Below are 25764 nucleotides of genomic sequence, written 5' to 3'. Positions count from 1 at the left end.
GGCTAAAGTACTGCACCTCCCTGATGGCCTGCTCGTTGAAAAACTTGAGTTCCTCGCTTATCTGGGAAAGGATGACAGGGTCAACCGAGGCAGGGTGGGCCCGCTCAAGATCTCGCAGTTTGGCTTCGGAGTGCGACAGGGAGGCCCTTATGGACTTGAGGACCCCGGACTCCCTAGAAATGGCTGCCCCCCTAATGAAAACCTTGAAGGCGTCCCAACGGATCCCCCGGGAGGTGTCCTGTGGCGAGTTGAATTCAAAGTAGGACTGGATATCTGACAGAATGTCAGCCCTGAAGACAATGTCCTGCAGGGCGGCCGATTTAAAGCGCCAAGTATTAATGGTGGGAGCCAGAATACCCATATTGACAGTCAGTAGGACCGGTGAATGATCAGACAGAGTACGTGCAAGTATACGAATATCTGAAACCCTGCCAATCAGTTGGCCCGACAATAGGATCAGGTCAATTCTAGAAGAGCTGTCGTGCACCGATGAATAATATGTGTATTCCCGCGTTAGCGGATGAAGGGCTCTCCAACTGTCCAGGATGTCAAGTGACTTGCAGTGTGACAAGAGCCTGCGCGCTGCGCTCGCTAAGGGTCTGGGGGCAGAGCCGGTTCTGTCCACGGCAGGGTCCAAAATAAAGTTCATATCACCACCCCAAATGATCTGTACACCCACGTATCCCAGGATTTTGGACACTACTTGGTCAATAAATTCAGGGGAGTCTACATTGGGGCCGTAGGTGTTCACGAGTAGATAATCACTATTGGCGATGGCGCAGTGCAGGATAATGTATCTCCCCCCTGGGTCAATATAGCTCCTGTGAAGAACGAATTTGAGAGACTTGTGGATTAGTGTCAGCACTCCACGGGCCCTTGTAGAATATGTCGTGAAGTACCTGAGGGGTCCCCAGGTGGGTGCTATGCTTCTGGCCAACGGACCAGTGGAATGTGTTTCCTGCAGGAGTAATACCTTGCAGTGGTGCCTATTGGCGTAAGCCATGATCCTGCGACCCTTAGTGTAATTACTGAGGCCGCGGACATTCCATGTCATTATAGTCACAGCCATATTAGTGCCCTAGTCAATAAAATCCCTGGACAAGGAACCCAGGGAGAGTGATCCAACGTCAGCGGACGCCGGGTCCCCCGTCCCCCAGTACCGGACCCCAGTACCAGGGTCACCAGATCTCCCAATCTCAGAGTGACCATGACTGAAGCTGACACATGCATCTCGACAGGCTTAGTGAACATCCCACCACAGTTGTTGAAATACAGAAACAGGATGATGCATAATTAGACAAAAGCGACCCGATGTGTAGCCGGCTGCCAGCCCGCCACTACCATTTTCAAAAACATGTCCCCAATCCCCACCCATGCCACCTCCCACCCTCACTGCCCACCCCCAACTTGCAGTGTGAATCCCCCACCCTCCCCTGCAGGTGTCTCCAGCTAGCCCGACTCTCCCAAGAACGTGGAGGTCAGGGGGCGAGATCCAACAGGGATCACGTCCTTCCCGTGCCCAACAGGGGCACCAAAGCAGTGACAACCAACAAACCAAGAACATTGCAATTGCAGCGAGGTGTGCTGTAGCCGTGTGGGCGGCTTTGTGGACTGATGTGTAGGACAGCAACGCCGTCAGTAGCAGGTTCTGCGGTAAACGGATCACCAGACAGGCCTCCATAGCCAGCCGAGCACTGCGCCCGGTTAGGCGCTTAGGGGGCCTGAACCATAGGACTGTTGTGCGTCGTTTCAATGATCACGTTCCGATTGATGGATAACCTGGACGAAAAAAGAGGTGTCCGATCAGTGTGTAGCATCAGCTCAGTCACCCTCAGCCGGAGCTCCCGCCGGATTGGGAAGCGGCAGGTGCGCCTCGATGAATTTCACCGCCTCCTCTGGTAAAGAAGTACAATTTCCCATTATGTGTAATTTTGAGGCGAGCTGGAAACAGGATAGCATAGGGGACATTCCGCTCTCTGAGTAGCCTCTTGACTCCAATGAATTGGCGCCTCTCTTGCTGGACCGCCACAGAGAAGTCCGGGAAGATTCTCACTGTGTGTGACTCGAAGCGCAGGTCACCCTTCTCCCGCGCCAGGCGGAGGATAAGATCTCTGTCTCTATAGTTGAGAATCCTGGCTATGATGGGTCTAGGGATGTCACCCGGTCTGGGCCTGGGAGACAGAGCCCGATGGGCGCGCTCAACTGTGAAATATGGGGACATGGCAGGGTCGCCCAGGAGGGCCTTCAACAAAGACTCGACCGCGTCTTCCATGCGACCCTTCAGGGCACTTTCAGGGACTCCGATAATACGCAGATTATTCCTGCGGGAGCGCGACTCAAGGTCATCACACTTCGCTTTCACATTTCGCATGTCTCGAGACAGTGACGCCACAGTGTCCTGTAGCACGTGTATAGCATCCTCGTTAGTTGATATACGGTTTTCAGCGTCTGTGATTCTAGTCCCCGCCTGATCCAACCGTGTTTTTAAAGAGGCAACATTGGCATTGATGTCGTCGAGTTTCTCGTGAAAGGAAGCAAAGTTTTTTGCCATGGCTTCCATGACCATGGTCAGGTCCGGGGCCGCAGGAGAAGGGCGAACGTTGACCTGCAGCTCCTCAGAAATAGGCAAGTCCTGGTCAGCCTCCCCCCTCGGGACAGCTTTAGTAAATCTATCCATGGCACCCCCTTTGGAGGACCCCTTGATCTTGCTAGGCATCGTGGGTTGGTGCTCGGGGGTGGAACAGGCAGTGGTCCCAAGAACAGATACAAGAGTGCGGAGCCTATGCCAGGGGGGAGAACTGTGGTCGCCGAGGCTTCCCGGGGTGAAAGAGATCGGGGCTCAGCGGTAGCTGATTGGGGCGTGATGGTGTTGGGCAGCTCCCAAAGCCCACAGAGTGGAGAAGCCCGGGCCACAGAGGCAGCCGACCCGGGACACGGATCCAAGGGTGGAGCGCCTCCGCACACCCCCAGCACCACAGGCAAGTCCCAAGCGGGGACGTAGTGAGCAATGTCCACTTTGAGGCTGCAGCGAATATCCAAGGAGGGGCACCCAGTCCAGCCCCTCCAAGCGGCCCAAAAAGTGGAGAGACTAGCAGCAGAGTCAGCGGGAAGGACGCGGGTGTCCAGACCAACCCGCCAGGAAAGGAGCCGCACTCAGCAGGAAGCCGACAGAAGGAGTGGCCCACCAACAGGAGAGAGCCGGGGCCAGACCCCCACAACCAAGGGCCCCAGCCTCAGCCCCCAGCCGCAGCAGGCAGCGGTGCAGCGATGGGTCCCCCAACGGGCCGCAGCCCGCCCAGGACGGGGGGAGGGGCCGGGCCGGCTCCGCAGCTCCAACTATGGCGGCGAACCCAGCCGCAGCAGGGATGTAGGGCACTCGGCTAGCCGCCTCTCACCTCCCGGGGGCGTAGCCACGCAATCCCCCGAGCCCCCGCTGCCCCACCGCCCAGCAGGGGACCACGACGGAGAATCGCCCGCAGCCGGATGGATGGGCCGGGGCACGCTCCACGTCGGACACCGCTCCGAGATCACAGTCGGGCCGCACCCCGGGGGGCCGGGCACAGGACGCCCGGAAGCCGCCGGGGCTCCGATCGGGCCGCAGTCCGCCCGATCGAGCGCCCGGGAGAAGTGCCCAGGCCCCGGGAAGGGGGGGGTGTACGCCGCTGGGGAGAGGGCCGGAGCCCGGTCGCCGGATCAGAGGCCTCGCACCGGATCACCTGGGGTCGCAGAGGAGCCGGAATTTCGCCAGGCAAAGGCGCTAAGATGCGAGGCAAAAGTATTGAGGAGATGAGCGTAAAACGCACAGTGTAGCCGCAGATGTCCGAGGATATCACCCAGTCCCACACGGAGCCCAAAAGCTAGGCAGCCATCTTGGGCTGCTCCACAGCGCCACCTTCCCTTACGTCTACATTTGTGGTATGGTTGGTCTATACGGAGGTCAGTAGGGAGCGTGTTCCAAGATTGTGCTGCCTTAACTGGGAAGCTAGTGCCTCCAGCTGTAGTAGGTTTAAATCTAGGGATCTCAAGGGTGTGAGTTGGCAGCTCTTGTCGGGCAAGTAGAGGTTCTCCTGTTTATCCTATTGGCCAAGTAGGGTGGTGCTAGTTTGTTCAAGCATTTGGAGGTAAGTGAGACGGTTTTCACGAGGATTCTGTCAGTTATTTTTAACCAGCGGATGTCTTTTCTGAATTTTGAAATATGTTCTCTAAGGGGGATGTTCAGTGCTGCTCTTAGTGCGTTATTTAGCAGTCTTTGCAATTTATCTGCAACATATTTATTGGCGCCTGAGTACATGGAATTACAATAGTCTAACCTAGACAATGTGAGGGCATTGGCCAAGGTAATGCAACTTGTAGTGGATAGGAACGGTCTACAGGCCGGGATAAGCTTACATGTGTAGGCTGTGGTAGATGCAAGTGAGTTCACTTGTTTCTTAAATGTCAATGTAGAGTCAAGATAGATACCTAGAGTCTTAACAGCAGGCATCACCTTAATAGTGTTGTTATCAATATTAAAGGAGCTGTAGCTAGGATTAAGTTTCTTGATGTTGGTTTCCGATCCTAGGATCAGTATCTCCGTTTTGTCGTCATTCAGGCAGAGGCCATGGGTTGCCATCCATGCCTGAATGAGGAGGTATATCCTGTTTACTAAAGCCGTGTCATCCGTATAATTACCTGAGAGAGGGATAAGGATCTGGGTGTCATCATCGTAATTTGTATAGGTGACACTCAGTCTGTCCAACTTGTCAAACAACGGCTTTGTAAAGATGTTGTACATGGTGGGGGGGACGCAGGATCCTTGAGGTACTCTGCACGATATATGAATTGGGTCAGCAGAGGCTGAAGGGGAGAAGACTCATTGTGCGGTTTGCTAAGAAGGTTTGGACCCAGGCTATGGCCTCTCGTGAAAAATGAGCCGCCGACCTGAGGTGGTTGCATAGTACTGCATGGTCTACTAGGTCGAAAGCTGCGGAGAGGTCCAGGAGGAGTAGCATAGCCGTTTTACCATTGTCCTTCAGTTCGTCAATTTGAGTCCTGAGGTCTAACAAGGCTTTTTCGGTGCCATGAAGGGGGCGGAAGCCAGATTGTCGTGATCCTAGTAGTTGATTTGCTTCTAGATATGATGTGATATGGCATTTATAACGCGCCTATACACAAGTGTTTCAAGGCGCGACGAGGCAAGGGGGGGGTGGACAAGGGGAGGACAGACAACGATCCTACTAGGCCAGGTGTCATTCAGATCGTGCAAGTGCATGGGAAGGGGGGGAAAGGAAAAGTGCGCGGGGGAGGATGGGGGGGGGTAAATGCAGTACATGGGAAGTGGAATAAATAAGATAAATAAACACATAAAACAGCCAGCTGGTGGCAAGTGCAAGGAAGAGCAGACATAAGTGCTGGAAGGGGGACTGAAGGGATACAGACAAAAACGGTTCCCAAGTGCAGAGGTTGCCATGGAGGAAGTGCAGGTGTGCAGTTGGCAGGGCCTGGGCCAGTGTTCAGAAAGGGTGGCCAGGTAACCAGTGCAATTTAGTCGGAATTCAGCAAGGGAGGGGAGGAGAGGAGAGAAAGCAGAAGCAAAGAGGAAGGTTTTGAGGTGTTTCCGGAACCGTAGATGGTTCTCCTCGAGTTTCAGGGAGGCAGGAGGGCTGTTCCAGAGAGAGGCCCCTGCCGAAGAGAGTGATCTGCCACCAACTAGTTGCTTGGAGAAGCGACTGACCCTGAGGGAGTTGGAGGCAGATAAGCGAAGAGCTCAAGAAGGAAGATATTTAGGAAGAGAGAGTTGAAGGTATTTCGGCCCCAGACCCCAGAAGGCCTTGTGTACAATACAGAGGGTTTTGAATGTAATCCTCGTAGCCACTGGGAGCCAGTGCAGAGATTTCAGTCCTGGAGAGATACGATCCCTGGGCTTGAGGCCAAGGACAAGTCTCGCAGTCCTGTTCTGGATAAGTTGCAGAGGGCGGAGAGTGGAGGCAGGAAAATTTAGATAGAGGCTGTTACAGTAGTCCAGCTTGGAGAGGACCAGTGCTCTGGAGACAGTGAGCTTCTGGGGGAAGGAGAGGAAAGGAAGAATACCTCTAAGGAGGTGCAGCTGGTAGTGTGACTTCTTAGAGACATCTCTGACGTCTCTAAGATATTTCTGTATTTGAGTATAGGCTTCTCTGTCAATAATTTTGAGAAGGAAGGGCACCGTGGTGATGGGTCTATAGTTAGTGGGGATGGTATGGTCTCGAGTTTGTTTTTTGAGCAGGGGGAGGACCCAGGATTCTTTAAGATTGTTGGGCACTGTACTTGTTCTGAAGGAGGCGTTGATAAGCTTAGTAATAAATGGAGCTAGGTCTCTGGCTGCATCCTTTATGATTTGGGCGGGGCAGCTGTTGCCCTTACAATTTGAGGGTTTTATGGAGAGTATGATTTTCTCTTTTTGAGGATGGAGATCTCATTAAAGCTGAAAGGAAGAGTTGTGATGTTCCCTGTCTCTAGAGGTGTTTGCTGCTCTAAAGGGGTCAGTGAGGCCTTTTTTGGCTATTTTAAGTTGAAGTGTTGAGATTTTGTTGGAGAGGGCATTTTGTATTGCTGTTCACCATGGTTTGTCCTTAGGGGCATTGTTTGTCGGCAGGATAGGGGATTACATTTCCCAGAGGATGGTAAAGAGCTCCTTGGTGTTAGACTTGGACTTTGCAATTCTCTCATTAAATATATTCTTCTTAGTGCTAATTATTTCTTTCTTGTAGTATTTGGAGTGCTCCATGAGTTTAGCCTTATTGTCGTTAGTAGGGGAGTGAAGCCAGATTGCTTGCAAGTTTCTTTTTTGTAATCTTAATTCTTTGAGGTGGGGTGTGAACCACGCGTTGAGGTAGTTTTTTTGTCTACTTTTGCGCATTTTAATAGGAGCAACAGTGTCCAGAGCCTTAGTCATGGCATTGTTGAATACCTCCACTAGTAGTGTGGGATCTGAGTTAGTGTCTAAGTTGTTGATAAGTGGAAGAAGGTAAGGGAGAAGTTTTTCCGCAGTAATATCTTTCTTACTTCTGGTAGGAAGTGGAGGTGCCAGGTCATTGATTTTAGGACTGAGGAGATCTAGCATGGCAGAAAAGGTAATTAGGTGGTGGTCTGACCATGATTGTGGGATAGAGTCGGTAACGGTGATGTTACAATTTCGATCAGCCACCCAGTCAAGGATCCTACCTTTAATATGGGTAAGTGAAATAACTTATTGTGTAAGTCCGTAGTCGTTTAGCAAGGCTGCTATTGACTGGGAGCATTTGTTACTGGTGTCATTAAAGCCTAGGTTAAAGTCTCCAAGTAGTAAAGTTTGTGAGTGGTCTTTAGCATGGTTGGCTATAAGGTTGGTTAGGTCCTCCTCGAAAGTTCCCAACGGGCCAGGAGGTCTGTAAATCAGATAGATAGTTGGAGTCCGATTCTTCGACAATGGAGGTTTAGCTGCTAATACTTCACATGAGGAGCAGAGAGGTAAGGTGGTAGTTTTACATATTATGGCTAGGCCACCGCCTCTAGTGTTGGGCCTATCAACTCTAAGTATCTGGTAGCCATCAGGTAGTGCAAACATAAGGCTAGGTCCTGCTGATTCGTGAAGCCAAGTTTCAGTTAAGACAATAAGGTCCAAGTTCTCATTGTTTAGAATGTCTGCAATATCAGTAGTGTGTGCTACCAAGGATCTGGCATTGATAAGTGAGCATGATAGGGTCAGTGTACTATTGAGTAAATAGTTTTTTGTAGGCTGTATTGTTTTAGAGTTGAGGCTAGCCTGATTTTTTGGGGTAGTGGTATTTACCCTAGTGGAGATTGCATCATTCAGTCTAAGGGCCAGTGCATGCCTGGGTAGGCTTTTGATAGTTTGTGGGGTGGTGAGCGATGTGTGGTTATTTAGGTAGGTTTTTTTAGGTTCATACAGGTGGGATAGTCTAGATCTAAGTCTTAAGTTTCTATCCTTAGGTGGGCATGTTAGGATGGTGGCAAGGGCCATTATGGCGAAGAGTCCAAGTCCAAATACTAGGGACTGGGTCCTCAGGTTATCAGTCATAATCAGGAGTCAAGTTTAATGCTTTAAGGGTGAAGAGGCAAGATACTCACTTGGATCTACAATGGGCCGGTTACTGTAAGGCTCGTGATAAGGGTCTCATCAATGAGCGAGAGCTGACGGGCAGGCTGAAATCAAAAGCACGGTTAGGCTAGTATTGAAAAGCATAAGATGGCTAAAGTCAAAGGATACAGTGGTCTAATAAGGTCAAGTGCACAAGTATGCTAGTGTCAATGCACAGGCAGGCTAATATCAACATTGCACAGGTAAGCTATGAGCAGATATGCTAAGATCAGAAGTGTGCCAGTATGCTACAAGTCAATGCACAGGCAGGCTAATATCAACCATGCACAGGTAAGCTAAAAGCAGATATGCTAAAATCAGAAATTTGCCAGTATGCTAAAGTTAATGCACAGGAAGGCTAATATCAACAATGCACAGGTAAGCTAAAAGCAGATATGCTAAAATCAGAAATGCGCCAGTATGCTAAAGTTAATGTGCAGGTAGGCTAGTATCAGCAATGCACAGAAATGCGCCAGTATGCTAATATCAAATAGGCAGGCTAAAATTAGGGTAGCCATACACTTGCCTTCGGCTCTTTGTAGTTTGTGTTAGCCCTGGTTAATAGTGCACAATGAGGTGCAAGAAGGGGGTGGTACATAGGTGATATCCGTAGGAGTTATGCTCTACTATGTCTGGCTTGAGTATGCATTCAGGTATGACATTGTTAGACATGGATAGACCTAATTTGGTGGGTGTGGTAGTATGTCACTATTATTCTTTATGAACAGTGCTAATATAGTAGGAGGCAGACATTCTAGAAACATAGGCGCAATCGCCAGTATACGCGTGCTGGTAAAGCTGGTGCGCAGACCCAGTCACAGCCGCATGGCTAGAGGAGTGGGAGACAGTGGTGCTGAAAGCAATAGATGCAGTGCCATTAGGGCAGCGGCACAGTGCTCATACAAAATAAATTGTAGATTAAGGTACAACTAGCAGAAAGTGCACTTTAAAGGCAGAGGAGCAGTAGGCAGGCAAAATGCAGATTATAGGCTAAGGCACAACTAGCATAGAATGTACTTTAGAGCAGAAGGAGCAGAGGACTGGCAAGATGCAGATTATAAATTACAGCTTAGAAATCTATCTACAGGCGGCATATAGATATAAACAAGTGGGCAAAGAGGCAGTGTGCTCAGAAGAAACGGGAGGCAACGGCATGGGTGGCTTAGATACGGTAACAGGCAGTCGGAAAGAGAGAGTACAGACAGGCATGTAGGAGATCCAGCCGGGACAAATTAACAGTGCAAGGTGCCGAGTACAGTAGCGGTGATGAAGCGGGTGCTCAATGGGAGTACCAAGATTAAGTCTCAAGGTACGCATTTGTGTTAATGACGCGTGGTACTTTATGGGGATAGTCTGTGAGCAGTGTCTCCCGTTCAAGCGTGGGTCCGGACTTGAAGGCTGGAGCAGAGAGGCTGAGGCGATGAATGGCGGCAGAGCTGGACCTAGAGCAGCCCGCAGCTCGGTCAGCTCAGTCAGGAGCCTTTTTTCCTGTGCCTTCTTTCGTGGGCCTGCGCTCGCCTGCCGGCGAGATGTGATTGGCTAGATGTAGTTCTAGCAGCCAATCCAGATGCTTCAGATTGTAATAATGTAAAGATAACCTGTATTTAATTTTGTAATCCTTGCTGTATATATAGCCTACACCCGTTTATGTAGTCTATTATGTACTGTACATATTCTGTACCATGCCTGACCTTCCTTACTTTACTTTGTAATCTGTAATATTTGTCATTGTAACTCAAGCTATGCGCCCAGATGCCTTCAGTCCAGGCGCGTAATACAAATAAAGAAATACAAATACAAACCTGGTTTGGCGCCCAGAGTGAATCTCAAGAAGGACCTTTCCACAAAGAAATGGCGAAAAAAGAAGACCAGGGCCAATTTGACAAAAATAGCACCCTTGGGTGCTTTACTGCAGCCTGCGGTAAAAGCACAACACAGTAGTTAAAAGTAAACCACTGCCACTCATTGAAGAAAGGGCAACATAAAGTTGTTACATGAGAAGCTAGAGAAAGGGTAAACTAAGTAAACCCCTCCAGCACCCTATTGTAAGATAGTGTGTGCTGGGTCTAGAAAGTTACAATGGATAGTAAAGTCAATTTCACTTTCCTGCTCTTGGAAACTGTAGTTTATCCAAGAGAAGGTATTTAAACCTTTGGGAACTCTAAAAGACTTCCCTGTGTCACTGCACGGTGCTGTGTGACGCAATGTAAGATGATGCCTATGGAGTTTGTCCGACTCCATAACCAAAAGAGAAACGGAGTTCAAAATCACATTAAAATACATGGGAGAGTGGGGAAAAAAGGGTCTCACTCTCTCCAGGTAAAAAAAATCAAGTCCTCAAAATCCAACAAAGTTGCTGAGGCTCTCTAAGGTAGAGGGAATTAACACATTTTTGAGAAATCCGCCTAACACTGATTGAGAAAGTACGTGGTGTCAGAATGTGAGAGAGGCATGAAGGAGGATAAAGGTTGGAAGAGAGAAGGCAGGGCCATAGCAGTTGTGGGAGTGAACACTGAAAGGGAGGGAAAAGAGGAGCACAGTTGGAGAACTTTACTAAAAAAGTAATTGGCAAAGATCAGTGAAACAGGTGAGTGTTCAAAGCAGGCTCAGGAGAAAAGGGGCAAAGTGAACTGTTAGGTTGAGAGTTGATGGAGGTGGAGGGGAGTACAATTGTATGAGGTCAGAGAAATACATTTTTTGGCTATAAGGGCCAAATCATAGGAACAGTGAAGAGATGAAAGTAGGAAAATATCAGAAGATGATTAAAATGTCCTCCAATGACGCTCAGCATGAAAGAAAGAAGAGCGGAAGGTTAATGGGAGCATGAGAAAGAAAGTGGAGGATCGGAGGAATCATAAATTGGAGATAACTGAGGAATTATTGAGATTTAGACCATCTTTAAAGGACAAAGACGAGAAAGTTGAAAGGGAGGGTAAAGAAGTGGTAAGGGAGGGAAGGAAGGAAGGAGTGTCAAAGTTCTTAAGATTACGATGAGAATACGAGGGGGGAAGGGAAGAGCAGTAAAAGGGGCAAAGGAGAGAGTAAGAAGTGCATGATCAGAAGAATGAAAAAGAAGCAGAGATGGGGGAAGGAGTTGAGGAAGAGGAAAATATTAGGTCAAGGGAGGAACGAGAAATATGTAAAGAGGAGAAGAGTATTGTGTGTGTGTTGGGTAGAATTTTCATGTCTGTGGCAATTCTCTTTAACCTTAGAGACCCCCAGCTGTTTTGCTGGACTCTGGGCTTTCTCATTTTACTCCTGAGTGAGTAGGACCTTTTTTACACTCACTCATGTGTTTTCTTGGCTATGGTTTTCTATGTGTCTTGCTGTTTTATGGAGTCTGGTAAAATCCAGAGGCATCTGCTTTTGCATTGTGACACAAAGCACCTTTTGTACAGTGCCACTGAGAAGTCCCTTGGACTTATCTTAATGTTTAACTTCATTTTTCTTGGATGAACTCCTGTTCCCAAGAATAGTAAGATGACCCCTGTCTTACTTACCTTTACTTTATGGGTCCAGCACACACCACCTTGTGTGGAGTTTTCTCAAAATGGCCCCGGTCTTCTTTTTTCGCCATTTCTTTTTAGTTTCTTCTGGGCTTTTACTCTGTTGTTTGAGTCCGTTGTGCGTTTTGCCTTTGGCGGGCTTCAGCCCTAAAGTCTGCCCAGGCTCCAGTGTGTCTGGAAAGGCAGGAAGTGAGGGAGGGTCCCGAAACTTCCCTGTCCTTTTTCTCTATGTGTGCCTGAGTGAAACCAGTTCCAATTGGCCGGCTTGCTGTCCTGGAGGACAGCCACCCTGCTGGGTGATTGACAGCCCAGGGCTGTGAATGAATTGGAACTTCCATAAAAGGCGAGATTTTTGGGACTAAGAGCAGCACGAGATGGCAGTTCCATTCTCAGCTATCAAGACCGTCGATGGCCAAGTCACTTGTTCTGTACTCTTGCCTTCGAAGACCTGATGTATTCAAAATAACAACAAAAGTTCCTTTCTGCTTGTACGTTGGGTGATGCCTTTTCGCCCCTGGATCCCCCACTTCCAGGCCTCAGATCTGCCTCCCTCTGTCAGGTCACTCTGGCTTTTATTTAAAAACAATTTCTGGCTTGCTTCCACGTGTTGTTGGGGTGATGGTTTCTCACCCGTGGATCCCCCTCTTCCGGGCGCAGATCCTTCTCAAGTGTTTGCCTCCCTTGGTCAGGTTCACTACGGCTTTCAACACAAATCTTAACGTCTTTTTAAAGAGATCAATGTGGACAGCCTTCTGTCGGGTTCACTCTTGCCAATCACAAAGTTCCTTATGCTTTCATACGATGTGGGATTCACTTCCCTTAGCTTCACGATCATCTGCCGGTCAAAGACTTTCGACTCCACAGATGATTTTACTAGTCCCCCGTATGACCACTCTGACCCCCTTCTCACCTTTCCCAGGGCCTTCTGGTACTAGTAGTTTCAACAATCAGGTAATCGACCAGAGTTTCTCGAGTGAGCACCCACGTGGTGCCTGGCTCATCTGCAGCTGGCTATCCCCTTTCACATTAACAGTTCTTTGTGCTTTCTGCCATCAGCCGTTCGCTACTTTTGTTCAACACAGTTGGGTTTCTTTATTGGTTCTCCCCTCGACTCACCCGCTGTGATGAACCGCTTGGCTTTCTTCGTATCGGGAGTCAAGGCCGGTACCACGGTAGCAGGCACCTCTCTCTGTCCTGCTTATTGGCGTAGGCACGTCCATTTCACCGTCTACATCTGCTGCAACACACTTGGGGTATTGTTTGCAGTCTTACGATTTCTTCCATTGAGATTTCACAGGCCTTGCTCCTCCTCTTTTAATTGCCGTGCTTGGATAGCTGTCTCATCATGCTGTCTGCCTTGCTCGTATGGTGCTCTCGTGCTCCACCTTTTATCCATGTGAGAAAGGGCCATCTGGTGTGTGTGATTCTGGCCAATTGCCTGACTTTGCCTGACCCTGGTGTTGGGACATGTCAGATAAATGGCTCTGGTGTTTGTCCATCGTCTTTCGTGGTGTGCAAAAGTGTTCATGTCGGAATAGGGGGGTGTAGAGTGTCTGAATATCCTACTGGGTAGGATGGGGGAAAAGGTGTTAGAAAAAGGGGATACCGCGTCTCACCTGTCAGTGTCCCACTTCCACGGACCCCCCATCCAGATGATCCTCCCTCACTGGTCAACCCTCAGGAACTGGATCCAATAGCAATGGCTGTGTCCTGGCCACCTGTATGGCAGATCCCTGGGGACTAGTACATGAGACACCTTCAGGTTTCTCACACCTTCTTCCTCATACCGTCACCAGGCTGGATGGCTGATGATGTAAAAACGGGGTCAGATTTAAATTTCTTGTCCTGGTGCACAAATGTACTTACAGTAAGGCACCACTGTATCGCACCTCCTCTATCCAGCTCAACAAGCCTTTGCGTAATCGCAACTCTGCCTCGTCGACTTCCCTTGTGGCTCCTTCCCTCCCTGTGCTTCCTCTCACTTCCGCTCTTTCTCGCTTGCTCTACTTGCATGGAATTCTCTTCCCCTGGATATCCGAGAAACGGTCCACCTGGATTTCTTTAAATCCAAACTAAAAGCCTACCTCCTCGCCTCAGTTACCCTCTTAGCCTACCTCTTGTCTGCCTTCTAGCTAATATTTTTCCCTCGCCTCTAACCTACCTCTGTCCCTCACTTTCTCCTCCTCCACTCTAGCACTCCTTCGTGGTCAGATCCCGAGCACAGCTGGTCGTACCGCCTACCTGCACTTAAAAATGTCTAATGTTGGTTGTCCTTAATCTATGTATTTCCACTTATCCTTTGTCCCTGGTGACTGTTCCATTTACTCCTCTCCACAAACTAGTCAGAATGTCCCTCAAACTCACCCAATTGTAAGAAGCTGACTGCTTGCAGTCAAATCTGATTTCGTATCTATTGTACGTTCTTTTGTGACCAAAAGAGCATTGTTCCTCCGTGTAAGTAAAGAAAGGAAAGATAGAAAGAAAGAAAGACACAAAATAATATGGAGAGAATGTGGACAAGGAGCGCCAGAGATGGTAATGATAATAGGAAATGGACTAAAAGCATAAGCGTCACAAGATGAAACCTGGTGGCAGGACTTTAGAAACTAGTGCAGGAATATATTATTGGGCCGTCCAAAACCGTCTGATCCCTGATTTGCCACCATGTTTGGCAGGGGTCCAGTGCCAATGGTGGAGTATTTTGTACAGAATGCAGGTCAGGCGTATCTGTGCCACTCTTATGACTTCATTATGACATTTAAGAATCCTAGTCCATTGTCCCTTGGTGAAGTTACAACTCAATTCATTATCCCACTTGTTCTTTAAGGTAATGAATACCACAGAATTGTACAGGGTAGTGAAGAGTAGAATGCCAATTTGAGGCTATCCCCTTTTTTCACACCATTTGGAGAGAGATGGGATCTGGTGTAGAAATCCTATTGCCTGATGCTTAACGTTTCTTGTGACAAATATGTTCCAGGTTAGAGATGCTGCCTGGTGTAACCCCACAAAGTCACATTTCATTGCAGCAATGGTCAGAGTAGGCACACACACATCACTGGGGCAGACATTCGTACCCCAGACCAGAGAGGAAAGCCAACCACAGTCTAATGCCCAAGCACATTGCAACAAAATGTGTACCAATCAGCATGTGTATGGAGGCCTTGGTTTGGTTTGTCTCTCAGTGCCCAAGCAAGCCAAAGGGCAGTTATGGCTTGGATTGCAGCAGGATTCAATTCTGCAGAAGTGGTAACAAGGTCGAGGTCTACGTCTTTCGACTATTAAACTCTTTAAACGAACAAGAACAGCTTGCACTAGAGTAAAGCATGCAGACAAGTGAGTTGGGGATGGGTGAAATAATGCACCGGCTTATCTTCATGTTGCTTTCCCAACCGCCCTTTCCCAACTCCTAGAACCCTCCTACATCACTTGGAAATTCGGGGTTCACCAAAGTTCCACGTTACTACAATGAGGTATTTCCATACAGTAACATATAACTGCAGGTGGTGCTAGAAGGAGAAGTGATTCAAATTGTGTTGCTATATGGTAGGACAGTGTACACATTTAATATATACTTGTGCCGTTGGTGGACCCTCTGACTGAAGAGGTTGTATGTCTGTTGGTCATCCGCAAGGGGTTGCTCCGAAATAAAGCAGCTTTTTGATGCTGCTCTTATTTTGGAGGAGCCTTTACCAGGGAACCAGCAAACCCCATATGCTCATTGGTGAGGGTTCAGGTGTTCCACCCCATGAAGCCAACCAACCTTCATCCTGCAGTGCACATCCCTGCCTGAAAAACCACGCTCTCTTCCTACCTGGTGCCTCGTCAACTACCCGTATTCTTTTTTTTACTTTCTCCTCCCCGCCCACCGATCCGGCTTTCCTGTCCACGTTGTACCCTAATTCTCTGTCCTCTTCTGTGTGTGAAGTCTTCTGTTGGCGTCATTTTCTGTGCAGCCTCTTTTGTGGGTGGCACAGGAAGCACGCTCCCAAGATCCCACACAGGTTTGTTTAGCCAACATGCATGTTGTATTTTTTGGTGGTGAAGGCTGTAGGTCACTCTCCATTCATAGTTTCAGAGCGACATGTTCACATGGAGAAAGACTGCCACCAGGGGTAAGATTCTCAAGTTGCAAGCTACTAACCAGTTATAAACCGTCATTTGCCTCCTTCATTGGGCACATCACAAAGCACACTGTTTCTTTCCGCCACAGGTCAATTATCACTGTCCTTTGGCTAGTGTATATTTTGAGGTCTGCTTTCACCATTTAGAAAAGTGCCTATAACTGAGGTCATGTGCCAGAAATATAATTGTATTTTATGCAGTCAAAAGAAAAATGCTACCATTTGGAAGATTCCACAGGCCTTCACACGTTATTTCTTCACATTTAATACATTTAATTAAACCTGCTTTTGTATTCGTACATTCATCCAGTAGTTTTCCAGTAAATCAAGAAATAAAGCAAGGAAGTAGGGTTGGCTGTCCACAAGCGTGGTCTGTTAGCTTGTCACTTCCGTTGCTGGTTCACAACCCGTGATTATAGTCTAATATGTCGCATGTTCTCAGAACTGCCTGTGTGCTACCCCCAGTGTAATGACATTGATATGAAATGGGGCAAAATATGAACCCACCTGCTCTTATGGGGCACACTTTCTTTTGGACTCAAACCTATGTTTAAATAAGAACACTCCCTTGATAGTTGAGACTTATTTGGCTTGCCTATGACACTGCTACCAGCAAGCACATTGCAACCCTACATGTGCTGTTGTACTACTTGTCCGCTTTTCATGTATAAACATATAGTTTCCGAGATGCTGATATTTCTGATTGTTTGACTCAAGATCTCAGGCTGGGCATTCCATTTTCAACTTAAGTAGCACAGACATGCCCTGCATTTCCCGCTTGTGATCATTCAAAACGCATTCACATTCAAGCTCTAAACTAACTCTTGTTTAATTGATTATCCCACTAATAATTCCTGCATGACTTTAAAGTGAACATTTGTTAATTTTTCACTGAAAAGCAAAGACTGTATTAACCCAGAAAAGATTGGGTGACAGGGTACCAAATGTTTTTTAAAAATGTTTTGCAAAATGTCACCTAGCAAGGTGTCACCCGTGGATTTGGTTACAGGGCAAGTAGATTTCTTGAGTGTTGTCCCTTGAACAAGTAGTTTGAAAAGAAAATCCACACGATGTGATCAGCTAGAGTGGTACTTTTCATTTGTGATTTAGCATTAGATATGGTCCCTTCTAAGCAGCTTTTTAGTTGCAAGTATTGCCTCTAGGTTTGTCCTGGAGATGGACAGAGTCTGTAGTTTAACAAAGAATTTGACTGGTCTCAATATCCTGTATAAGTTGTATTCCATGTACATTCCATTCTGGACAACGGAACACATCTCCAGCAATTATCAGCATGTAGCTGTCCCAAAGAGGGGCTTCAAGATGCAGGTAAGTGTCACCATGTATTCATGTGTGTTCTAATGGTACAATTCAATATGGGATTGCAGGTTGCACGGTTCATTCTCTTATATAGCAATCCAGTATTCTGGTAATTGCCTAAGGAAGTCTTCTCAGTAGCAAGCCATGTAGGTTTATATTTAGGCTCTAAGGAACATTGTTGTAGAAGGGGGACATATGAAAGGCCAGACTGTTTGTACACATTTGGTAATTCAATACCTTAAGTAGAAGCAGCAAATAGTGTGGACATGTTACCTCTGAGATGTAGGAAACCTTAAATGAATTGCTTGATTATTTTCATTTATGGCTTGTAGTCACAACTTGTCAAACTTGAGTGGAAGCATATTGGTGGCATAGTTCCAACTAGGAACAATGGTCTTTTTCACAATGTGGATGCTGCTTCAAAAAGATAGTTCCAGACAACTCCACCACTCAATTGATGCAGTGTTAGCACCCCAAAGAGCTTTGATGGGTTATCTCGTTGATCAGGATAAAGTTGAATCAAGATGTATATCCAATACTGATTCATGCCTGCTTTGGTTGAGACCAGAAATAGACATTGCTTCACCCATTGCTAATTCTTTTTTCACCTTGGGAGACCTGACAAATATGTGTTTATCAATGCAGGAATCTAACGAGATGGATCTGCCTGTGTCAGGATAATTGTCTGCTGTTAAGATGGATTTCCAAAATCAACCTGGGTGGGAGGATTAGGATGAATGGGGAAGACACAGAGATTAGCCAAAACCCAATCAAGGTACGGTAGCTGAGCAGTCAAGGCTTAGTCTCAGGAAAAGCGTGAGAATGGTCTAGGGCTACAAGGAGTCCACAGAGACCAAATCCAGTAATTCCAGTTAGACAGTAAGTATATACAAATACAATAATTTATTAGGCCTTTAGTTTGCACACTAAGCATATAAAAATCAGTTGGGTATTGTCACACAAATCCTTAAAATATATATACACATTCACCATTAGGAGAATTAGAAATGCATATGAATCAGTTACCAGTGCAATACAGGTGAGTAGTCATATATGATGATTTGGGGCCTTGTGCCCGAACAACACCTGCTCCAAAATGCAATTTCTTCAGATAAGTATTGAAAGATCCCAAGTTAGATAAAAAGTTAAGTACTCAGCTCATTCAACACACTAGTATAGGCCTATGGAAGTATACTTAAACCAGGTTCCACCACCAAAGGACAGGTCAGACTGAATAAGGGTTAGGACTTTACACCCAATGTAACCATATGGAGAACATGGGTAGGCAGAAACAGGTATGTTAACTTACCCCCTGACTCTGATTCTTCCAGAAACCACAGTAGGTGTTTCGGAATCTTTTGGGCACACACACTTCTGCCCTTGGTCCAGTTGTGGAAGGCCCATGGGTGGCAGGTACAGAGGTAACTTTTGGCGTCTGGATTACATTTTTCGGTCGGTCGCGATGCACAGGAATCAGTTCCAGTAGAAGACCCAAACGGTGAAAGATGAAGACGTCTGCATTGCTGACTCCCTCAGGAAACCTCACTAGATTGAAGGAATGTTGCAACGGAAGTCAGGCAGTGAAAGGCGATCTTCATGTGGCGAACACAGGAGCAGGCCCAGCAAAGCTTCCCTTGCAGTGAGACGATTGAAAATGCGGGAGCAGGCGACTTGTGGCACAAGCTGAAGATCTGCGTAATTCCAAGGCTGTGCTTGGAACAACAACGGCTGCAGTCAGATGGCCCATAAGAGAGCCGGTCAGTCCATCAGTTGGTCCAGGGCACGTCCAAAGGCTCTTTCTTTTTCGCAGACGTCTTGGTCCAATGATGGCCCGATTACAGTTGCAGGAGCCCTTTTTTCTCCAGGATTCAAGCTGGCAGTAAACCCAAACCCACCAATGGTGAAGATCTGCACCATTCAAACAACCAGGGGAAGTCCAATCATGGACAACCACTGGTCATCACATCTGCCCAGCAACAGTCTTTCAGGCACCAGAGGATGCAGATTGGGACAAGATAGTCCTAGCTCCTTCATCTCAGAGACACTGACACAAACACACACACTGACACAAACACATACACCCCCCCTTGAGCCAGTGAAAGCCACAACTTTTGCCAGCAAAGGGATTTCCATATAAGACAATATGGCCAAAGAACAACCCAGCTTGTCTTAGGCACATATGAAAAGTAACCAAAAAGCCATTATATAAAACGTTATAAGGATATGAAGTATCCTAACTGCACTTCACTGTAAGGTGATGTGTGCAATTTAAAAAAAAAAAAAAGAATTCCTGAAGAAAGACATAGGTCCTCATTACGAGTACAGCAGTACGGGGTTAACGGAACCGGTAAGGATGGCGGTGTCGTTAAGCCCCTACCGCCGCATTCCGAGGTCCCTTAGCGGGTCCCACCAAGGCCGGCTGGTTTTACCAGCCGCCCTTAGCGGGAGTCGCTAAGGAACCAGGGAGCTAATAACGGGCCCGCTATATGCGGGCCCGTTATTAGCTCCTTCCCCATTCCCATTGAGCCCTATGGGGGGGTCGAATGGGGAGTGGTTTTCAGAATGGGGACTTACCGGGTCCTCCAAGGTTGGAATGACCCGGTAAGTCCCCATTCCGACTACCCGGACATGGACACGGGTTTGGAGGCAGCCCTCCAACCCTCTGCATTACATAACTCAGTTTGAGGACTACCCAACTCACTTTAATAGCACCATAAAACTATTCCCATTTCGTGTTTGATATTAGGATATCCTAATCTTGTTCACACCTAGCCTTATAGCCATCAGAAAATTCCTGAGCGGCTTGAAGAAAGATAAATGGTTTATAAAGGGTTGATTTTCAATTATTTTTTTTATCAAGGATGGTCTCCCCAAACTTTTCAAGATTGAAGGACTAGTTGCCTATAGAAGAATAATCTCCCATAAACTGTGTATTCTTGCGTGGGTATATATATATTTTTTTAAATCTGAGTCTATCAAAGAACTTCCAGTTCCATGTTGTCCACAACTTAGTCTCATCATCAATCCAGCTCTGTATTGCGTGATTGCCTCACAAGTACTTCTTAATTTATCAATTCCATCTATTCTCTTAAATGCACAAAGGCACTGTTAAAGGGTATAAAAAGGGGGATAGGGTGTTTCGAGGTTGTACAGTGTGAGTTTACTGTTGTTTTCAGTTTGACCCAAGTTCTGTTTTTCTCCCCATAACAGATAAAGGCCTGAAGTGCCCAATCTGCCTGTTGGAGTTTGAGGAAGGAGAGACGGTGAAGAAGATGCCCTGTGAGCACTGCTTTCATTCTGCATGTATCCTGCCTTGGCTAGGAAAGGTAGATACTCAATTTGTACCTTAAGTGTAGTACCCAATGTGGTTCTGGTGTATAAGGCCATAGCCCAGAGCCAGCTGATGAAGGCAAGGGCTGCCTTTTGCTATCTGAACTGTCCAGCCTCACAAGAGTGTCACTCACCCTGAAATGTTATCCCAATATCAGTTAACATGATCATCCAGAAGTTTTTCACCTTCAATGCCATAGTCCCACCATACCCCAATACCTAGCCTTCTAAAAGTGGCCCCCCACAGGGCACCATAGCTCCCTGTTTAGAGCTTCATTAGCCAAATAATTAACTGAAATATCATCTTGGTCTTCTACCTGGGGCACACAAGTGTTGACTCTGTTCTCACATAACCACACTCTTACCTCAGACAATAGTTCTATTCTTTGAATTTCACAGGTCTAGCTGGCTTTGATCTTAGAGAGCAGCTTTCCACCACATCCTCCCACATACTACAGAGCTGGCCGGCTAAGGCCTCTGATAGTTGTGCTATTTATCAATACATGTGTCTCGTCAGCTCACACCTAAGGGCAGTTCTAAGGCTAGGCAATACTAGACATCCATCTATGATACAAAATAAATTGAAAAATCATTTTTTGATAACAAGTTCTCATACTCCTTGATGACTATGGACCACTCATTGAATGCGTTCTGTTGTCTACTGTTAGATTTAGATGTAGATTCCAGTTTAAATAATGAGATTCAATGTGTAATTTATATTTTGTTGGGAATCACCCCTTGTATATTATCTATGGAGCCACCAATAGGGGGAGCCAATTTCTCTACAAGATGGACCCACATGTATCAGAGCTTTTCCACATTCTTAGACCCCTGACAGGGTAATTGTTCTTTGGTTAACACAGATCTTACTTGTATAACTGCCCCCTCAAACCCCAAACAGCAGCTCAGTCCTTCGAAATGCTCAGATTCTACAGATTCAAACAGCCGAGCAGTCACCTATGTGACAAAGCCTGTACAGCCTCTACACATCAAAGCTTATTTTTTTTGTAAAAACAGATCCTATAACTTGCGCATGAAGTGCTATCTATCCCTTAAACTGCAGAATTATTGCAAGCTCAGAAAATCAACCTATACCTACCATTACAGAGCCTGCAGAGGCTAAGGTTTAGGTGCCCAAACTATCCATTAGATTATGCATATATTAAAGGATCAGGCCTTAGACGGCGGAAATGTCCCCGATCAGAATAATAACACCGTGTGGACGTTTCATGCTAAGTGTAGTCTTGCAAGTCTCAGGTGGCTGCCTCATGAAATTTACAGTCTTTTCTCATTACAGACTAACTCCTGCCCACTGTGTCGGTACGAGTTACTTACAGACAATGAAGAGTATGAAGAATACAAGAAGGAGAAGGTAACAAAGATTCACCTTTCTTCATACAGAAGGAATAGGGTCTGGTCAGGGTAATGGCTGAGCATAGAGTGTCACAGAGTGTACCAACGACTGTGGGTGAGCATGAGCTACTTAGAAGGGAGTGAGGGGACCCGCAAAGGAGAGTGTGAGGCAAAAAGGGGAGAAAGGCATAAAAAGGAGACATCAGGTGCTACTGATGTGCAAGCAAGGTGGAAAAGATAGAGGGGTAACAAAGGTAAAGCAGGAACTGTTTACTGAGCAGCAAAGGGTAAAATGCATGAAGCAGAAACTGCACGAAGGAGATAGTGAGGAGTCTATTAGGAGAGTGGGGCCTCCTGAGGAGTGAGCAGTTCACTCCCCAGCAGGCCCCACTCTCCACTACACTCCTCCCTACCCCCCCTGGAGTAAGGGGTAAAAGAGAAGGAGCATTAACTGCTCGAAAACCAGTTTAAAGTGGGACAGTACTACTGAGGATAGAGCAAAGGGGGAAAGGTAGAGCAGAAACCATTGTGAGATTGGGGAGTAATATGGGGAGGAGTGAGCAGTGACAAGTGTGATAGATAAATGAAGGCGAATAGGAACTGCTCAGCGAGATGGTGTGGTAAAAGCTGAAGAGGAAATAATCCTGAGTATTGTCGGACTGACTCTAAAATTCAGCCTGGGAAAAATTGGTATCCTGAAGGGAATTTAGAACCAAGTCAAGGTACACCAACAGACCAATGAAAAAAGCCAATATATTTTGCTTAATCACTTAAAACATGAATGTGTACTTTAAGCAATCAAGTTCAAATGTTGCCATATATAAAATCCAGTGAAACCGTATTTCATCTCATATTATTTCTGGCCTGTGGGCAAGACTCCTAACTGGGCTCCAGACGATATCAGAGCTCTGCCTTGGCAGTGGTTCTTGGCTGTATTAGTCTTCAGAGGTGGCCATACTGAGCTCCGATAGGGTTCTGGCTGGGCTCCAGGCAATGCTGGACTTTGTGGCGTGCTCTGGGCGGGGGCGAGGTTGGGTTTGGTCTTCAGGCAGAGTTGTGGTCCTGGAATGGAGGTTTCTGGGAGGTGCTCCTGGATAAATTGAGCTGTGGCAGGCTCCAGTTGCAATATGGGCATGTCTGACCTTCGACTGAACTGTAATCATGCCGAAAGGTTGGTTCTGACCTGAGCTTTGCATCAAGCTTATTACATTACGGATTGAGATCAGGGCTTGGCTGGGCTTTGGACATATATGGAATGCAGAAAGGCTGGGCTACAAATACTGCTTAGCTGTGAACAGGCTGAACTTCCACACAAATCTGTGTTCTGGGCAGGACTAGACTGCAGGACTGAGCTCTGGGTGGAGTTGGCTCTGTGCAGAGATTGAATCTTGGTATAGCTGGTAAGGTTGGCTCTAGTCTAGTTCAGCTTCAGCTGGGCTCTGGCCTGTACTCCGGGTGTATGTGGTATTAGGACTGTTTTGCTGTATGGAAGCGAATGGGGTGTAGGCAAAAGAAGGGAGTGTAGAAAGGACTGGCAAAGGCTCTAGCCTTGGGCAATTGAGCAAGATAATTCTCAGCTCCGCCATCTGGATGACAGTGCTCATTAGAGCCCTTTCTGTTGTCAAGTTGAAAAAAATCTGACCAGTCCTATTGCCAATTGGTTATGTCTTATGAAATAGGGAATTGATTTTAAAAACAGTCGTGAATTATTCTCGACAGTTTAGCTTAACAACATATCGGTCCAATTCTGCTAGGCCTACGTGTTCATGGCTGCCTTTGACTAGCATGCATTTTCTATACTTCAATGGCGCCATTGTTCATGTAAGCAGATTAATAGAGAATGCCAATCGAACTATTCAGTTACATAGATTGCTGCCTAGCTGCTGTGCAGCAGCCCTTGAACTGTTCAGAGGCACTGGCGTTTTGTAACTCTCCTGTTCGGCCAGTCAGATCTGCTGTTAATAGGACATTGGGGTAAAGAAGAGAGAATGGGAACTGCTTTGAGAGCGAGGGGGCAAAGGAGAGGGCATGAACTGCAGGTGAGAAGAGTAAAGTGGTAATAGCAGGATCTTATTAGGGGAAGAGGTCTAACCAAAGAGATTAACAATGGCCGAAAAGGTGGATTCAAGAGTAGGGTCTGGTGAGGAGGCAGGATGAACACGAAAGAACGAAAACAGCAACTGCTAAGGAGGTTGAGCAGGTAAACGAAGGGAGAGCACGAATGGGCGAGTTGCTAAAGAGAACAACCCTGCACAGTTTCTACAGTTACTGCTGATTATTTATATTTCACAGGACCGGCGTCAACAACGGGAGCACCGCCTAGAGAATTTGCATGGTGCTATGTACACGTGACACAACTGCCCATCATCCCCTACATCAGATAACTTCGCTCCGCCCTGGAAGACCATTCTTCGTCTCTTCATGGAAGGAAGACCTCGGCTTGCCCTCAAATTACCTGCTGAACTCGCACGCACTGCAAATCTGCCACAATTCAGTAAGGAGAGTACTGTCTCCTCCTTCTCACTGTGATAAAGGGCATCACTTTTAACTTAATTGAAAGTCTATTATCGGAAGAGACTACTTTGCTGGCTATAAGGCAATGGCTTAAAGGAGGAGGGCTTTTTTAGTTGGTTTAGACTGGGGGTCTATGTCTTACATATGTCTCTCCTAGGATGATCTTGGAAGTTGAAACAGTCATGACTGGTCATCATCCCACTTAGAATGAAAGAGTATTTGCAGAGACAGGCTGTGTTCCACATCATACAATCTAAAAGTTAAAATTCAATTTTGGAACACAAACCAAGTTCTTACATGAATGAATCAAAAAGTGTGCCTTTAACTCTTTAATAAATCCTCTGAATCCTGTGGCACTGACTGTGTGGAGCAAGAGGTTATCTATTGAAAGCTCGAATTGCAAGAAAGTACTACAAAGAACAGTAAGGTTCTTGCCATGCCTCGCAGCCAAGAAAAAACAGTGTCTCCTTACAGAGTCTGGGGACTTGTGGCTGTGTGTTCCTCTCGTTTTGGGGAAACCTTTACCTTTTACTTCTCTGTTGCATGTTTCATTCAAGCACAGGTGGATTGTGATCAAATTACTTTTTTTACGGTGGCTTGTTAGATGGTGCATGTGAAAAATGCAGCTTTTTTTCTTTCCAGTTCTCTGTGAGTGGGTGTCAACTTCAGCTATAATAAAACGCTACAATGACTGGTACTGTAGGAACCTCCTTCCCCCAAAAGCCATAACATTAGCAGGGTTTCAGTTTGAGTTGAACACTTGTTGATCTTTTGTGTGACACCTTTGGTACATAAAAATAAAAACATAATGGATCACAATTTAAAATCAATTGAAATGTCAATAAGATGCCATTAAAATATTTAGCGTGTGAAGTAATGAGTGGACCACCTAAGGAGCTACTATCTTATAGGCCATAAGAGATGGCTAATGTTCTTGGCAAGGTAAGACGAAATGTGTTGCCAACCCTGCCACCTTTTCATAACCACTTGTGTTACACGGTTGTAGATGCAAGACACTGTTGGACTGCATAGGTACAAAAGGGGTTTCCAGACTGGCTGTGTTTTTACTAATCCTACAGAGTGTGAATAATCAGTGTCCTTCCTTAAAGAGGGGTAGATTGAGAATTGTTTTCTTAACCATGAACCCATCGGGTGCCAGTGTATCTGTAAATGTTTTGATGCATAAATGCAATGCATCACGCAAGGTGCTTCGGTTGATTTCAGCCGGTTACAAAGGGCTGTGTCCTGCATGCAGATAACATTTTAAGGACTGTATTTCCTGGCCACTGTGTAAATGCTGTTACAGGTCTGACATTTAAGACTATGGAGAGGCTTAAAGGAGTTTCCACTTGGTGCTCCTGTTTCTGCTGAATCCATAACCTCTCCATGGGTCTTGCATATTGAACTCCAGTAGATCCAGTCTTGTGTTGGCTACCAGAGCACAGACCTTAACAAATCTTTAAAATTGTGCCAGACCTGCACGTCGAGTAACTTGCCCACCCTAAGACAAAAGCACTTGACC

General features: G+C 46.7%; 1 protein-coding gene across 2 annotated transcripts in view; it reads left to right on the top strand.

The window, feature by feature from the left end:
- The window catches only part of RNF181 (ring finger protein 181), a 293004-nt gene extending 268065 nt beyond the window's left edge, over nt 1–24939 (top strand). For both annotated transcript variants that reach the window (XM_069619039.1, XM_069619038.1), the window contains exons 4-6: nt 20256–20371; nt 21673–21747; nt 24021–24939. In XM_069619039.1, coding sequence (XP_069475140.1) covers nt 20256–20371; nt 21673–21747; nt 24021–24080 — 251 coding nt within the window. In that variant the 3' untranslated portion in view covers nt 24081–24939. The remainder of the gene's footprint in view (nt 1–20255; nt 20372–21672; nt 21748–24020) is intronic.
- The last annotated feature ends 825 nt before the right edge of the window (nt 24940–25764 follow it).

Source organism: Ambystoma mexicanum, chromosome 10 (genome assembly GCF_040938575.1).
Source record: "Ambystoma mexicanum isolate Mex_15411 chromosome 10, UKY_AmexF1_1, whole genome shotgun sequence".
In the NCBI taxonomy this organism is placed as follows: domain Eukaryota; kingdom Metazoa; phylum Chordata; class Amphibia; order Caudata; family Ambystomatidae; genus Ambystoma; species Ambystoma mexicanum.
The sequence above is the reverse complement of the archived record's forward strand: the minus strand, read 5'-3'. Positions and strand labels throughout refer to the sequence as shown.